We start from the raw sequence: 17,500 nt of genomic DNA, 5'->3' as shown, positions 1-17,500 counted from the left end.
AATTATATATTCGTTGTCATATGAGGAGAAGATATTGTATTTTGCTTTTAACACGGTTTGTCCGCTGAAATCGACTGGTATTAGTTGAAGCATGAACATTTATTTTCAAAAGCTTTGGTTGTCCTAACCTACACGGCTCGGAAAGGTTTAAATTAACCAATCATGTATGACTCGCAAATTCCTCTCATTAAAACATATTCTGACTTACTTCAGATTATTTCAACTGCTTACCCTACTATGCAAAACACTAGTTTTTCAAATGTGGCTGTACCGACTGAATAAAAATCAACTCGTTCAAGAGCAGCAAATAAGTTTGACAAAAAAGTGTTATAATAAAGCGGCTCTAAGTGAGCACATGTAAACAGAGTCAAAGATGTTGATGAAAAAGTTGAATGATTGATCTATCAATTGCTTCAGTGAGGGAGTTAAGGAGGGGAAAGGTAACTCAGTTTATTTGTCCTTGATACCAACAATGCATTCAACATTTGTGTACAGTACAGCGTGTGTGTTTGTGTGTGTCTGTGTGTGTGTATCTGTGTGTGTATCGTGTATCTGTGTCTCTCTCTCTCTCTCTCTCTCTCTCTCTCTCTCTCTCTCTCTCTCTCTCTCTCTCTCTCTCTCTCTCTCTCTCTCACTATAAACTGCCCCTGATGTCTAGTTTCCATTGTGTACTCGGATAATGCATGCAATGCTCTTAAGTGCTTTGTTTTTTTATGTATACAAGTATACTCGATCATTATTTTGATGTTTGACTATTTTAATACTTTGATTAGATACTGTTCCTTTTAAGTATGAAATGATAGCATGTGCATGTGTGTAAGTAAGCGAGCGCACGCTCGCGCGCGCGAGCATATGTGTGTGTATATGTGTGCATGTGTGTGTGTGCATGTGTGTGTGTGTGTGTAAGTGTGTGTGAGCTTGTGTGTGCGTGTGTGTGGATGTGTGTGTGTGTGTGTGTACGCAGTCTTTGCTTTCGTTTACAATTATTCTCTGTGGTATGTTCCAATAACGTTCTGAGTTCTGAGTTCTCTCTCTCTCTCTCTCTCTCTCTCTCTCTCTCTCTCTCTCTCTCTCTCTCTCTCTCTCTCTCTCTCTCTTTCTCTCTCTCTTTCTCTCTCTCTCCGTGTGTGTGTATGTATGTGTCTGTGTGAGTGTGTGTATATGTGTGTATGTGTCTGTGTATGTGTCTGTGTGTGTGTTTGTGTGTGTGTGTGTGTCTGTGTGTTATAACTTCCTTTTCTGAACTGCTTCAATTAAAGTCACATGCGCACACGCTAACACAGAGGCACACACCGAGGCGCCTACACAGAAACACCCTCGCGTAAATTTTCCTAATTCCTGATCTGTTTTCCTCAGCGGAGACTACAAATCTAATAAAATGACCAAACGTTACCCATTTTCAATTTTAGTTTTCAAGCATATGAATGAAAACAAGTCTGCGTAAGGCGAAATTACTACATTTAGTCAAGCTGTCCAACTCACGGAATGAAACAGAACGCACTACATTTTTTCACCAAGACAATACAGCTTCGTCAATCCCCGCAAAAAGAAAATCACTCACTTTGCACGTGCGAAACGAAGTGAAATTGACCAGCCAGTATAGCGTATTGCGCTAAGCAGGAAAGCGCGGTTTTTTGTATTCTTTAAATTTCTGAGCTTCTTTTTAATACAGACATAACATATCTATAAGTTTTTTTAAATCAGGAAACGATAAAGAATAAGATGAAACCACTTTTGGACGTGAACTTGCTGAATTCGAACCACGGACCTCCGGGTTCGAAGTGCACGCCGTACCCATTACACCAACGAGACAACTGATGAAGATTAACAACTGAAGAGATATAAAGTAGAACGCATCGAAGCAATCTCACAGCGATTGCAATCTTTGATGACCAGTATCTGCTATTTGTACTGAAATGACTGTGATTAAAACGTAACGATGGCCTGACTATGCATGACATGAACACACCCGCAATACCTTGGAATCATTTATTGATAAATGGCCGTCTACAAGCGTTAACAGCATTTGACATGAAGAGACACGAATTCCTCTTTGACAAAAGAGCCGTTTGTCCCCCTTGAAATACATCGCTCTGATTGGTTGGTTGCCCGCTGCAATGACACTGCACGCATCAAAAATAGGAATGATTCTATTCTTCGGCAGCCCAGCGGCGTCACCAATTTCTTTTATTTCCACAGCCCGCTACACGCTGCGTGAAAAAAAAAGGCCAAGTACTCGTCATAATCCCTTCTGCAGCATGCAGCGCCGCTGACTCTGCTCATGTGTATTTCTCCCTTAAGGTCAGCTCTCCCCAACGTATTGCTGTTCGCAAGCTAATGTCAGTGCACTATCCAGTCTTTAAACAAAAATCATGCGAGGTGAAAAGAAACCAAGCTGGTCGTTATTCAAGTTTTAAAATAACCACACAGACTGCCACGCGCCTGGAGAGTGTTGTATGTCATACCCGCCCTTTTCAGTCAACTGCACAGGATAGTTTTGAAACCAGGAAGGGAATCATTCTGTTATATCGCGTAACGTTTCAGTCTGCTCACAGCAACTGTTGAAAAAGCTTACTTGTGAGAACCTTTCGCTGTGTAAATCACTTGTCGATACTTCGATAGCAAAGTAAAGCGAGACAGTTCTGTGTCAACGAATGGTACAGTGTGGTGTTTCATTGCTTGGATCGGTTTCACTTGGTTTCACTCCGAAGTTATGAAAAACGTCATGTTTGTTGCCTTGTTCTGCTGCTGTCTTTTGATAACTACAGGCACAGGTAAGACAATTTAACCATATCACACACTCACTCGATCAGGACAGACATGCAGACGTGTGGTTCTCTAACAGAAAGTCGAATGCAGTCTTTCTATCGACCAAGATGTACTTCAATACATTTTTCTTATAGTCAGTTCGAGTCACACTGCAGACTAACCGATTCGGCTGATTGACAATATGTGGACAATAGACGTTTTCTGGAAATAATTGTCAGTATTTTTAAGCGGTCTGGAGTGTGTGTGTGTTGTTGTTGTTGTTGTTGTTGTTGTTTTTGTTGTAGTGTTGTTGTTTTTGTTGTGGTGGTGGTGGTGGTGGTGGTTGGTGGTGTTGTTGTTGTTGCGGTTGTGGTTGTGGTTGTGTTTGTTGTTGTTCTGTTGGTGTTTTTGCAGAGGGTCAAATCGCTGGAGACGTACAGATAGAAAGCTGTAAGGACGGCCTTATTGACATTCGAGAAAAGGCCATCAACACAATCCTCTGCAAAGGGTTTAACCCAGAGGACACAATCAGGTGGACATTCAAAATAAAAGGTTCAGAGACGCCAGTGGCCACCTGTGATTCCGATAACTGCACTGTCCACGAGGCTGACCACTTTACTGTAGAGAGATCCCCGAGACAAAGCAAATTGTTCTACCAGCAGTATGACCGTGAGGTGGACATACAATCAACAGTTACCTGTACCAGTCAGCTTGGACCAGTGGCTGGGACGTCCACGAGGTCTACAGCGTGCAATCTCAACGTCATAAGTAAACCTTTCCTTTGGGTGTATTTCTTTTGTTTGATCTTTCTTGCTTTCATCCTTCCTCCTTCTTCCATTGAAATGTGTAAAAGAAAAGGCAACATATTTCACTAGTATACGCTTTCTAATAGTGTTTCAAAACGGTGACAATAGAATGTGGCTATATATATGAACAGACGGACAGACAGATAGAGAGGGAGAGAGTGTGTGAGAGACAAAAAAGAAAGAGAGATAAAGAGACAGAAAGACAGAAAGAGAGGAGGGGTGGGGGGCACAGAGAGCGAGAGGAAGGGGGCAGAGAGAGGGAGAGGGGAAGAAGAAAAGATAAAGGGAGAGGGAGAGAGATAGGGCGGGAAAGAAAGAGATAGAGACACAGAGAGAGGGGATAATAGACAGAGAGAGACAGAATTGAATTGAATTGAACTTTATTTAACAAGGATTAAGATTTATTCATTAAGGCTACGCCTTTTCTAACAATCTGTCCTTACAGAGAGAGAGAGAGAGAGAGAGAGAGAGAGAGAGAGAGAGAGAGAGAGAGAGAGAGAGAGAGAGAGAGAGAGAGAGAGAGAGAGAGAGAGAGAGAGAGAGAGAGAGAGAGAGAGAGAAGAGAGAGAGAGAGAGAAAGAGAGAGAGAGAGAGCAAGAGAGACGGACGGACAGACAGACAGACAGAAACAGACAGATAGACAGAAATAGAGAGACATAGAAACACACAGACAGAAAGAGAGAGAAAGAGAATGACTTAGACAGAGACAAAGAGAGACAGAGAGACACAGACGCAGACAGACAGACAGACAAACAGACAGGCAGAGACAAACAGACAGACAGAGACAGACAGAGCCAGCCAGCCAGCCAGCCAGACAGACAAACTAGACAGACAGAGAGACAGAAAGCCAGCCAGCCAGACAGAGATAGAGACAAAACGACAGACAGACAGAGATAGAGACAGCACATACAGACAAAATGGCTTTGCTTGCGTGCAGATCCAGCAGAGCTGTCTACTTGTACTGTAGAGGAAGACAGAGACAGTGGAACAGTCACAGGAAGATGTCGCTTTGATCACGCCCTTTCCGCCAGGCGAGGTTTCCTTTGCACTTGGTATCAGAAAAAAGATGGACAGGTAATGAGAAACGTCACAACAGCGTGCCACTTTAACGTGAAGGGGATCCTTAGTTTGTACACAAACTGTCATCCAAATATTGCTGAATACCAGTAAACTGGCCTTAACAATCATATAATAAGCTTAGGAATCGATAAATCATAGTATAGAAGACATTTTGAAGTCATGAAACTCGTGACCTCACTATGGCCAGATATGTTAAGAGTTGTCTGCTCTGAGAAAGATCTTGACTTCTGAAAATTGCAGAAAAATACATCTGCGTTATCATAATCAGTTCTGACTAGGTTTAGTACCTAACTGTGTTTTTCAAACTGTATTCAAATCTCTAAGGTCTTAAAATTGAGCCAAACTACGTGTGCTTTGAATTTCCTTCTGGATTAGGATTCCTCGGTTATTTCTCTTGTACTGGTCTTAAAATCATGTTAGTTGTTACTACACTCTCACCAATGTCTACAAACAAAACTAGAATCTGAAAAAAATGAGACCTGTTCTGATTCAGAGACTGAAGCGTTGTGCGTCTGATAACATAAACGATATATTTCCAATTTTTATTCAGTGCGGTATGTTAACGCTCTGGGAGTAGTTGCATGTCTACTTCTGACCATATGTGTACGAGCTGCAGTTTCATTGTTAGAAAATGTCAACTGTGACTTGCTCTGGAAAACCTTCGCCGTGCTGCGTGAGTCGTGGACGACCCAGAGCCTCACAAAATCGTCTTTATCTCTGAAACTATTGGGAGTTTTTAAGGCTGGAGTATACACCTGAGGCCAAATTTCAAAGTGGTTAGGCAGTTTTAAAGTTTTTTGTGTGTGTTAGTTCAATGTTTGCTTTATCAGGAAATAACAAAATGAATAGTGCTTGTCGCGCAAAATTTTGAGATAACAACTGAAGTTTGAGTATAGGTATGAGATTTTGTCACGTAAACCCTACTGAAGAAATTGTGATATTGTATTGTGAATATGTAAACAAAAAAACAATCGGATGATCACAAACTGAAGAAGAGAAATAGGCAAGCAAAATATAACATCAAACATAGTGATTTTACTGGTGAATTTGGAAAAAAACACTTATGTATCCATTTTTGAAGCCCAATTTGAAACATGGAACACAGTCAAACATAAATTAAAAGTGTTAAAGTGGTTAGTGTTCAGATATAGAGTTAAATCACAAGTTCTGTTATCCCTCTTCGCCACTTTTAAAGAAATACACCTCTTGTCGCACAAAATTTTGAACTGTGATGCTTTTACAACCCACACCCCCTACTCATTTTTCAGAAAAGAGTGCATATTATCTTCCAAATAGAAAAGCAAGGTAATCAGATGATCAAAACTTAAGAACAGAAATAGGGAAGCAAAAAAGAACACCCAACAGAGTGATTTAACTGGTGAATTCAGAAAAACCCACTTTTTTACTCCTTTTATAAGCTGAATTTAAAGCTTGGAAGATAGAAAAAAAAATTAAAAGTGCTAAAGTGGTTACAGTGTTCAGAAATAGTGTTAGATACCAAGTTGAGTTATCCCTCTTCATCACAGTTAAAAGAAACACACCTCTTGTCGCGCAAAATCTTGAACTGTGATGCTTTTACTACCCCCCACCCCCTACCCATTTTTCAGAAAAGAGTGCATATTATCTTCCAAATAGAAAAGCAAGGTAATCAGATGATCAAAAACTTCAGAACAGAACTAGGGAAGCAAAAAAGAACACCCAACAGAGTGATTTAACTGGTAAATTCACACAGACAAAAGTGCTAAAGTGGTTACAGTGTTCAGAAATAGTGTTAGATACCAAGTTGAGTTATCCCTCTTTATCACAGTTAAAAGAAACACACCTCTTGTCGCGCAAAATCTTGAACTGTGATACTTTTACTACCCTCGCCCCCTCCCCATTTGAACAAAAAAGAGTGCATATTCTCTTCACATTGGAAAAATAAGTAATAGTAACTGGACATTTTTAAAATACATCTTTTCTGTCAGTCCAAGGATTGCTTAGTCCATTAAAACAAACAGATTAGGATTTAACGCGCCCATTTTAAGATAAAAATAACATGATAATTGATATAACAGACTTTTTTTTATGCAATTACTACTGAAGATTTGTTTACATTTTACCGTGAATTAATTGATCAAAATTCCAGATGACTAATATAGGAACAAAATAAAGCATACAACATAGTTACTGTCCTGGTAATATGAAAAAAACACTTTTGTATCAGTTTTGAAAGTCATTTTCAAGCATGAAACAGAAATAAACATATGATATAAAGTGTTAAAGTGATTAAACTTAGGTAAATTCAAGTTGAGGTATCCTTCTTACCGATGGAAAAAAAAGATACACACCTTAATGTACAACATCTTGAATTGTAATGATTGTACTACCCCTACCCCCTACCCATTATGCATTTGGTCTACCTATGAGACAAGTAAGTAAAAGCGACATGTCACTTTTAAAATATCATTTTTATGTAAGTTCTGGATTGTAGAGAGAAAAAATTAAAATAAAAGGGGCATTTTGCTGATTCAGAAGATAATTTTTGAAAAGATTAACTATTACATTATTTTAATTAATTTGGTATATAATTCGACTGTGTATATGCCAATGAATGAAGTCTTGTATGTCCACACATGAAGATGACTGATAAAGGATCAAAATATAGAACTCAAAACACAGTTACTTTGCAGTTTTATGCAAAAACAATAAAAGAAACAATTTTGTACACACATTCCGAAGTTAATTTCAAGCGTAAACAAAACACAATTCCATTCTCTAGCACTGCCCTTCAATTTTCACGGAGTCAAGGCAAATATTCCGAGGTTCCCACAAAAGGACAGAAAATGGTAAAGATCTTGACACATTAATTTTGTTTAATAGAGAAATAACAAGTACAGCCATTAGCTGTGTCACTGGGTTTCTTTGTCAGGCTGAAACTTAGCTGTTGTGTTGGTGTCTGCTGTGTGTGTCTGGGTCCAAAACAACGTTCACATTCTCATCTACACACTCATGTTACTCACACAAGTATACAATTCCACCCACAGAGGCGTTCGGGGAAGGGGTCTCGCACTCGGGCGAATCACACCACAACATACAAAGTATAACGTGCACAAATTGCTCTAGTATTGAACCAAAAAGCAAATTAAATCATGAATAAATCAATCAAGCAAAACTTCCACACAATGACACACTCACTCTCGGTTCACACTGCGCTCTGGGCGTGCACACTTGGCAGCGCGTATACCGTTCCGACGCCGTTTGTCTTCGTTCAAGTCCAGCACAGGCACACGATTGTCCAAGAATCACAATAATCCTCGTGAATGTCACAGCAGGCATTATTACAGGTTACGTAGAAAGGTCCAATGATGGTAACCCGGTGCACACACACACACACACACACACACACACACACACACACACACACACACACACACACACACACACACACACACACACACACACACACTGGTTTGGTAAGTTACCTGATAATGTAGCCTGTAGATCTAACGGGGAGACTGATCAGACAGGAAGAGCAATACTTTCACATTTCCGATGTTCAGCGATAAACTTGTTTTCTTCGAGAGTTCGATCTTCGTGCGATTCTGGCGCGTTGTCACCAAGAACGTTAAAAAACAGGATATCATCATGATGCCTCTCTACAAAAACCAGGTCTTGGAACTCTTCATCAAAAGTCAGTCAGTATTAACCTCTTCAACACAATCCTCATCTTGTCTCATAGTGATTTCTGCCGTCAAAGAACATGTGGTTCTCAACTCACAAGACCGATTTGTCGTCTTCCATTGTGAAATTCAGATCTACCCCAACTGCGTGCATTGATCTGAGCAATAAAATGTAGATGCGATCATCTGCAAACATCTCTTCAACACAATCTGCATCTTGTCTCATCGTGATTTCTGTCGGCAAAGAACATGTGGTTCTCAACTCACAAGACCGATTTGTCATCTTCCAGTATGAAATTCAGATCTGCCCTCAGTACGTGCAATAAAATGTAGAAGCGATAATCTGAAAAAAATATTTTCGCATGAACGCTGCCACGTTATCATCAGTTCGATGTATTTTATCCAGATCAGGGATGAACACACTTTTTCATCAGCAGTTTGTTATGTTTATTCGCAGACTGCTTTCAATTACTTGTCTGTTTTAGCTTGACTCGTGGGGTTCTTCAGCCAGACAACAAGTGCTTGTTTACTGACACGTTCTCACGCACGACATGTCGTAAATGCAAGTTCTGACGATTGGTTTGTATTGCACTGATAGAGAATGTCGATATTTGTAAACTTCTGCCATACGGATATGGCTAATGAGTGGATCAGATCCAGGGCCGGACCAAATGAGTTGTAAGGGGGGGGTTCCACCTTTTTTTTTTGGGGGGGGGGGGGCAAATCAGCGAAGTGGTGAAGCCACAAGCGCGCGCCTGCTTTGCAGGCGCGCGAACTAGGGGGGTCCGGGGGCATGCTCCCCCGGAAAATTTTTGAAAAACGGTTAAAATCTGTGCAATCTGGTGCATTCTGGGCCTTGTTTTGAGGGTTAAGAGCAGCATTGTTTTGGTGCTAAAACTAGTAAAAAAACAACAACACTCAAAGCAAGGTACATGCTTTTTCCAGGGGTGAGGTTCCGGAACCCCTGGAACCCCCCCCCCTGGGTCCGGCCCTGCATCTGTTACGACACGAAACGCGTTCTAAATCCGGGAAGGGAGGCTACCCCAACGTACTTTCAAAAGTATCCTACAGCCTTAATTGAGACTTCATGTAATCTCCAATGACCAGACCTTCCCAGTGCTCAACCTGTGAAAGATTATCTTTGTAAACAAACAAATAAACGATGACGTAATTTGAACTACACAGTCCGGATGATGTGGGTCGCGGAAGACCCATAGGGAATTACGTAAGGAATCTTACGTTGTTTATCCTTATTCGGATAGCGTGGGTCGTGTACGACCCATACTCTGCACAGAGGCGGCAAAACGTTTATCTCTATTCGGATGACGTGGGTCGTGAACGACCCATACTTTTTACGTTGAATCCTTCTTTGGATAGTATGGGTTGTACACGACCCACATCATCCGGACTGTGTAGTCCAACGCGTGATCCGGTGAAGGTTAAATAGACATTTTCCCCTGCATGCCAAAGAAATCTTGTAAGCATCCACTGTAATAAGAAAATACACTCAGGTAAACGAACAGATAAACTAACAGACAGAAGTTACAGGACTTTACTCAATGTCTCCTTGTGTCTTGTTCCCTGCAGTACAACATGTGAAATTGGCTGAATTGTGACGTTTAGCAAATGAACCATAAACTGTTGTTGGTCCTTCAGTCCAAACCATTATCTGGCGGCATCACGTACGACAGCCTTCCACAGAGTACAGGTGGTGTGTGTACCTTTACCATAAACCTGGACAGGGACCCTGGTACCTACACGTACAGCATCAACTTCTATCCTGGACCTGGGAATATCACGGTCAATGTTGGAAACACTGGTAAGAATAGGATTTGAAACTACGCATCAATCATGTTGTCTTCTTCCTATCATCGTGTGTGCGTATGTGTGTGTGTGTGTGTGTGTGTGTGTGTGTTTGTGTGTGTGTGTGTCTGTCTGGATGTCTGTTTGCTTGTTTGTCACTGTGTGTAATCGAGAAATAGGCAGTCACACAGTCAGACAAACAATGGAAGACACACACCTTTTCTCTTTGTTGCCTATCAGTGTGTTGTTCCTTTTTATTGACCAAACTCTAACCGTCATGATGCAACAAACTAAAGCTAGCATTTTCCACTATCCTGAAACTTCGACCAATGATTTTAAATCCACTAAGACTTGGTGTGAATTGACATGAATTAACACATTTTGCATATGACCTTTGTCTCTGCAGTTTACTACTGGATGGAAACACAGTCGTTTGTAACATTTCCGTTGTCTTTCACCAAACAAGATGTCAAAGTAAAATATAATGAAACGATCACTGCGGCAATCCTATTTTTCCAATGATTTTTTTTTAATTTAACCGCTTGTGCTGCGAATAGACCCGACCCAACCAGCATTTATGTTACTGTCAGTTGTACTAGAATTTCACAAGTTTGCAATGTATTTAATTTGATCCAAATGAACAAATTTGAGGAGAAAGATCATTGTGTTCTTGACATTTCCCTAGAAACAACGGACGAGAACAGCGTTCCTGTTAGGGCGATTGTTGGTGGCATAGCAGCTGCTGTGGGTATCATCGTTGTAGTGGTCGTCGTTGTGGTTGTCATCAGAAGAAAGCGAAGACAGAAGCCTGCTGGAAGCCCGGACGATTCTGGCGCTGTTGCTTCAAAAGACAACAACGGTAAGCGGTCTGCGAGCCCAGTGTATGGATGACAATTTGCAAAACGCTATATTATCCGTGCGACATTGACTTCAAGTTTGTTGTTGTTGCTGTTGTTGCTTTGGGATTGGTTGGAGGGATGGTGGGGCCCGGTGGTTGGGTGGAGGGGGTGGGGAGGAGGGCTGAGCGGCGTTTGTGTGTGTGTGTGTGTGTGTATGTGTGTGTGTGTGTGTGTGTGTGTGTGTGTGGATGTGTGGGTGTGGGTGTGTATGTGTGGGTGTGTGTGTGGGTGTGGGTGTGTGGATGTTGGTGTGTGTGTGTGTGTGTGTGTGTGTGTGTGTGTGTGTGTGTGTGTGTGTGTGTGTGTGTGTGTGTGTGATGTTAAGTGTGGATGATTGGGTGGTTGGTTGGTCGGTTACTGTTACTTTGTATCGTGAATGTCACTAAGTTTCGTGAGATATGTACTCCTTCTTTGTTTTATTAACAGAGATACATAAGAACCATTATACGTAAGTTTTTCTCTTGTTTGTTTTCCTTCCACAGACTTTGAAGAGCACGTCAACCCAATGTACGTCACAAGCGATGTCCCAGACGACACACACACCACTGACCACAAGCCTTCCGCCATTGCTGTGCGGATTTCCTCCAATTCACACAACGGACATCCTGCCGCGCCTCACTCGCTTGAAGCTGACATGTACACAACCGTTGATGATGAAGCAAGGTTCGTCGCTAATAACCAAGCAAGCGGTATGGGCGGCAGGTCTGGTGGATATGAAGACATCGGCGTTGGCAGCAGCGGAAACACGCGTGCACCACAGACAGATGAGTATGCAGTGGTGGACAAATCCAGAACGAAGAAAGGCCCTTCATCGTCAGCAAACACCAGTGCCTCCTCCCCCACTCACACGACTGAAGGGAACAACGAGTATGCTGTTGTCGACAAAAGCTCATCTCGAAACAAAACTGCAAAAAGCATCAAGGTCGCTGAGGCAAAAACGGAAGGAGCAGCCTATACGCAGGTGCAGAAACCCAAGCCTGCCGTCAAGCCTAAGACTTCAACAAAACCATCATCTGATAAGGTATGTTTTCTTTTGAATGATGCACATCATGCTTTATTGATTAATGAAGATCAAGGAGCAGGCCCATACACTAACAAAATGAATCATACTTTAAGTACGGAGTAAAGACGGGAGAGATTGACATGAAAGACCACACACTTTACAGTACAATTGTTTTTGCTGAACTTTTCCAATTGGTGCAGTACTTCCTTTTGTCATTCACACACACACACACACACACACACACACACACACACACACACACACACACACACACACACGCACGCACACACACACACACACACTCACTCACTCACACACGCACGCACGCACACACACACACACATTCACTCTCACAGACACGCATGCACAGACACACACAAACACACACATCCACACACACACACAAACACACGCACACACACACACCCACACACACACACACACACACACACACACACACACACACACACACACACACACACACGCTTATTATTGTTTCTTTGTTTCTTTGTTGGTTTTGTGTTCGCTTGCGTGCTTACTTGTTTTTTTGCCGGCCTGTTTTTTTGAAAAGCTTATTTGAAAATACACAGCACGCATTTCAGCGCTTTTGAATCACACACATCAAACTGCTTGTGTTAAAAACAATGCTCGCTGTTTCGAACAGGATGTCACACAGCGCAGCACAGAAGACGATGACCAGTACCACACACTGAGTCACACCAGGGGGTCTCCACACACACAGGACCAAGCGGATCTTGAGCCACAGTACAGCCACATTGGCCACGACTGAGCTTTTTTCCTGAGTGACTTTAACGGGAGAGATTGCTGCAGTGACGTACTTTTTGATCCATAAAGTGATAATTAGCGGTCCAGGGGCAGATCACTCATCTGCATTGTCTGTCAGACATGATCGTCTGCCAGAGAGAAAACAATTGACGCTATTGGAGTTTGTGCTCAACCAAGTCTACACAATGATAATCAACACAGTAGCCCTCTGTGATGGAATTGGTTAATTCGCGACTTCAACAAAATTGTTGTTTTCTAATGTTCGGGTATGACTTCACTTCTTTGTAACTGGCTTGTCACGGTGTCAAGGGAAAATTTGGTGGTATAGTTTTATGATCACGGTACCCCTGAGCGATCGTGGAATAAGTATTATTTCCGAGCAGTCTCTAAACCCCTATTGAAATGGTCTGGCGAAATAGCCGACTAGCCTAATTTGAATAGGTAAAATCAGTGTTTTGTTTTAGCGAGGGAAGGTTGTGCTGTGCGATGCGTCGTATGTTGTCACCCCTCTGTGTAAATGCGGTGGTCAAGAGGTTGACCGTGCAAGCGTGATACATCAGAGAGCGATGGGATGACTGATGCGAGCGAATGTGTTTGTTGTGGTGTGGGAAGAACGTGTATTATTATTTTAGAGAAAGTAGTTAGGTTTTAGTTTAATGCCTGCAGCTGGAAGAAGAACCGTAACATGGAAGCGGACATTCTTGTGTTTGTCGGAGGATAGTAAAACAGTGTGCTTCGCCGGTTTGGACTGTGTGCAACTTCAAGGACTTTCGGCAGTGAAGTGATTCCTGACTGTGTTGTAGACATTCGGAGGATTCATAAGGAAGTGTGTTAGTGCAGTGCCGAACGGTGTGTTCTGTGTGACGAGAGGTATTTTGTTATAACCTATGTATCTTTATGATGACTATGTTTTTATTTGAGTTAATAGCGAAATGTTTGAAATGTTCATTCGTTGTGTGCCGTGTGTGTTGTTCGAGTGCGTGTTGTCATCATCCCGTGTGCAGGAGTATGTCTGTGTGTGACTGTGTGTGTAAACATGTGTCAATGAGTGTATGAATGAAGAAACCCCGTACACAGAAAAGCAAACACCGGAACAAATACGTCAGCAGCACATCTAAATTCCTTGACACACGGTCTCTCATCTGTTGTCGCGGGGTATTCAATCCCAATCCAAACAACCTGTAACTCTCTACAGTACCATCAAAAGACAGTCAAACAAACGCACAAGCGATTAAATAAACAGGCCAAACAATTGAAGTACGAATGCATGTTAAATCACTAATGCCAGCTGACTCTAGGATGGTTCAAATTGTAAGTATAATGTATTGTAAAACTATTTAATCGTTCAGGTATATTTTAGCCTAGAGCATGTGCTGTATTATAACTGAAAGATTGCTCTAATCAAGTGTTTCGTTTTTACAGATTCTCTGGTTCATGTCAAAATACAATGGACGATCGAATTTTATTTAGCATCAGTCAATATATTCTTGTAAATTTCATGGACAGTCTGGCAAATGTTTTATATTTATCTTATTCAGTGTCACGGGATCAGCTCGTTACTCCCCCGGCTCCTTACTCCCCCTTAGGGTTAGGGTTAGGGTTAGGGTTAGTAACAAGCCGGGGGAGTAACGAGCCGGAGGAGTAACGATACGGGGGAGTAACGAGATGCTCCCTTCTGTCACATCTCACTTTGTGATCTGCAAAGTTGTGTAAATCTTATATAGGATCTTACAATTACTGTCAGCGTTTCACATGATCTTTCCAGTCGTTTGAAACCATTACAAACTGTCCAAACGTGTCAACGTCGATCTAAATCTTTCAAAACTTATGAATCCTCGTTGTCCTCTGTTCTCTCCAGCGAAGTCCCAAAACCAGATCTAAAAAAACCCTCACATACTTCAGAACGAAGAGGCAGGGAAGTAACACTTCTTCAGACACAAATGAATCATTTACAATGACATTGTGCATGAAGGAAGCAGGAAAATGCAGAGAGCATTTAACATTAATGTTGATAATGAGGTGTTGAAGAAACAGTATTCAGCGCCACTGAGCGATGAAATGACATGTAAAATGTCAAGCTGCACTTTGTGAACGCATTTCTTTTCCTCGTTAGAATGGTTTTCCCACTTGATTTATTAGGACAGAGGTGTCTTCGTAACACAGCCGCCAAATACTACATGTTTGAAGGTCTTCAAGTTAAATCAATTAAATCGCATAACCCCAACAACAACAACAACAACAACAACAAACGTCGTCAACAACAACAACAACAACTGTGTTGTACGCACGTTAAACATATGCCGATGCTTTTTCCTGTCGTTTGAAAAGCGAGCTGAAAAAAGCAAAGCAATGTCGTAATACAAGTTTGACAACAACCATCAAGGAATTCCTCACGCCTGTAGAGTGCACTTTCATACCCGCCCTTTTCAGTGAACTGCACAGGATAACTTTGAAACCGGGAAGTGTATCATTCTATCGTTTAAATCCTTGTCATATCGCGTTAACTTACAGTCTGCTTAGAGCAAAATGTGAAAAAGCGTACTTGTGAGAGCATCTATACCTTTTGCTGTGCAAATCTCTTTTGGATGTTTTGATCTCAAAGTAAAGTTAGACAGTTCTGTGTTAACGAATGTGTTATTGTTGTTTTTCATTGTATGGATCGGTTTCCCTTGGCTTCACTTCACAGTAATGGAAAACGTGATGGTTGTTGCCTTGTTATACTGCTGTCTTTGGATTGCTGCTTGTCCAGGTAAGGAAAGTTCAGCAAATAGTACACACTCACTCGATCAGGACAGATATGCCCATATGTACACATGTGTTTGTGTGTGTGTGTGTGTGTTTGGTGTACGTGTGTGTGTGTGTGTGGGGGGGGTGTGTGTGTGTGTATGTGTGTGTTTGTGCATGTGTGTGTGTGTGTGAGAGAGAGTGTGTGTGGTGTATGTGTGTGTGTGTGTGGTGTATGTGTGTGTATGTGTGTGTGTGAGAGAGAGTGTGTGTGTGTGTATGTGTGTATGTGTATGAGTGTGGGTGTATATATATATATATATATATATATATATATATATATATATATGTATAGGTTACAACACGAGTGGTTTTTTATATGGCTTGTATTTCAGTCAAGACCCAGCGGATGAATATCATCGGGAGACACGAGCCTCTGGCGAGTGTCTCTCGATTGATATTCCCGCTGGGTCTTGACTGAAATACAAGCCATATAAAAAAACCACGAGTGTTGTAATCTGTATATCCCATTCTACCATCAAACACAAAGTGTAGACTACTAGCGGCACTGTTGCGATCTGTGCAGGGTAAAACTGTTGCCAGCGAGACTTAGCCCTTTTGCAACCTTAAACTAAGTGACCGTCGCTGAAAAAATAAAACGAATGAGTGCATCGATAAGTACGCGGTAACACTACTTTCAGACCATTTAAAAGCTTTAAGTAAAGGTTCATAAGTTGCAAGAAAGTAATGAAGTCGAATAGAAATTAATTTAGTTGAAGCGCACAATTCTTTTGTTTTGCGTTTCAGGTCGGCAGAACGGGCGAAACGGGTTTGGGACCCATTTGGCTTACTCGATTCAGAATTGATTCCACGTTGTTTTTCTCGAACGTGTGTAATTAGGCTTATTGACAGAGAAGCAAATCTTAGGGAACAAATATGTAGGTTTAGATTTAACCATTTGCTCCCTATTTGAAATGTATCTACGTGATTAACTGTTTTGCGAGTGTGTTTGCATGGATGAACTTAAACTGGTATGGGTGAGAGGAAAACGCGACCGACACGTCTGTCACCGCCGATTGATTGCATTTTGAAGGAATATGACTGGATTACGGAAAAATATGTGGACTTACTGCAGAGCCAGGCAAAAGAGTAGACTTGCTCGCAAAACATGTGAAACAGCCGATGTTTGATAGCTGAAGGCGCACACCGGCAAAACACACTACCGACAGATTCTCAAAAGTCGTCTGCTAACGATGCAAGGGGAGGGTACTCGTGTTTTTGTTTTGGTTCGCTAGCATCTGGTTATCTTGTAAGTTGAATGTTCGGTTTTTTCGACCTGCATTGCTTTCATTATGAAAGAAACTTTTGCTTATTGCATCTCATACATCAGATCAGTTCTGAGATTCATTTTTGCGTGCAACTGATATGGTTTTCTGAGCCGTGCAATACGATTTTAGAACTTCATACAAATGTGTCACATTGTTCGGCGCGAGCGAGGTCAAAGGTCGGGAGGAAAGTAGTCCTTTGCCCAAATCGGAATCTGCACTATCATATATTTTTTGGAGTCCATGATGTATTTATTGAGCTATAAAAATACAACATATATACCCATACTGAAGTAACAGAGACAAAGAAGGGAGGTCATGGGATATATATATATATATATATATATATATGTGTGTGTGTGTGTGTGTGTGTGTGTGTGTGTGTGTGTGTGTGTGTGTGTGTGTGTGTGTGTGTGTGTGTGTGTGTGCTTGCGTGTGCTTGTGTGTGTGTGGGTCTGTGTGCGTGTGTGTGTGTGTGTGTCTGTGTCTGTGTGTCTGTGTGTGTGTGCTCGCGCGCTTATTTTTGTTTGGCTGCGTTAATTGTTTGTTTTCCATTTATACTCACGGAATAAAGTAATCTACCGCCTATTTGTCACCAAAAAATCAGAATTTGTGAAGTTTGCGAACTGACCAGTGCATGCGACGTGCTAGCTGGCTTGCACTG

General features: G+C 41.6%; 2 protein-coding genes across 2 annotated transcripts in view; both read left to right on the top strand.

Moving 5' to 3' along the window:
• LOC138973874 (uncharacterized) overlaps positions 1-17,500 on the top strand; it is a gene marked incomplete in the record, with an annotated part of 89,085 nt that overhangs the window by 4,033 nt on the left and 67,552 nt on the right. Inside the window, 1 exon segment of the mRNA XM_070346571.1 lies at positions 3,163-3,487. Coding sequence (XP_070202672.1) covers positions 3,163-3,487 — 325 coding nt within the window.
• Positions 1-17,500, top strand: part of LOC138973876 (uncharacterized) — a 40,367-nt gene that overhangs the window by 13,460 nt on the left and 9,407 nt on the right. The window contains exon 2 of the mRNA XM_070346573.1: positions 9,953-10,115. The gene's annotated coding sequence lies outside the window, so the exon portion shown is untranslated. The remainder of the gene's footprint in view (positions 1-9,952; positions 10,116-17,500) is intronic.

Source organism: Littorina saxatilis, linkage group LG8, assembly GCF_037325665.1.
Source record: "Littorina saxatilis isolate snail1 linkage group LG8, US_GU_Lsax_2.0, whole genome shotgun sequence".
Lineage (NCBI taxonomy): Eukaryota > Metazoa > Mollusca > Gastropoda > Littorinimorpha > Littorinidae > Littorina > Littorina saxatilis.
The sequence above is the reverse complement of the archived record's forward strand: the minus strand, read 5'-3'. Positions and strand labels throughout refer to the sequence as shown.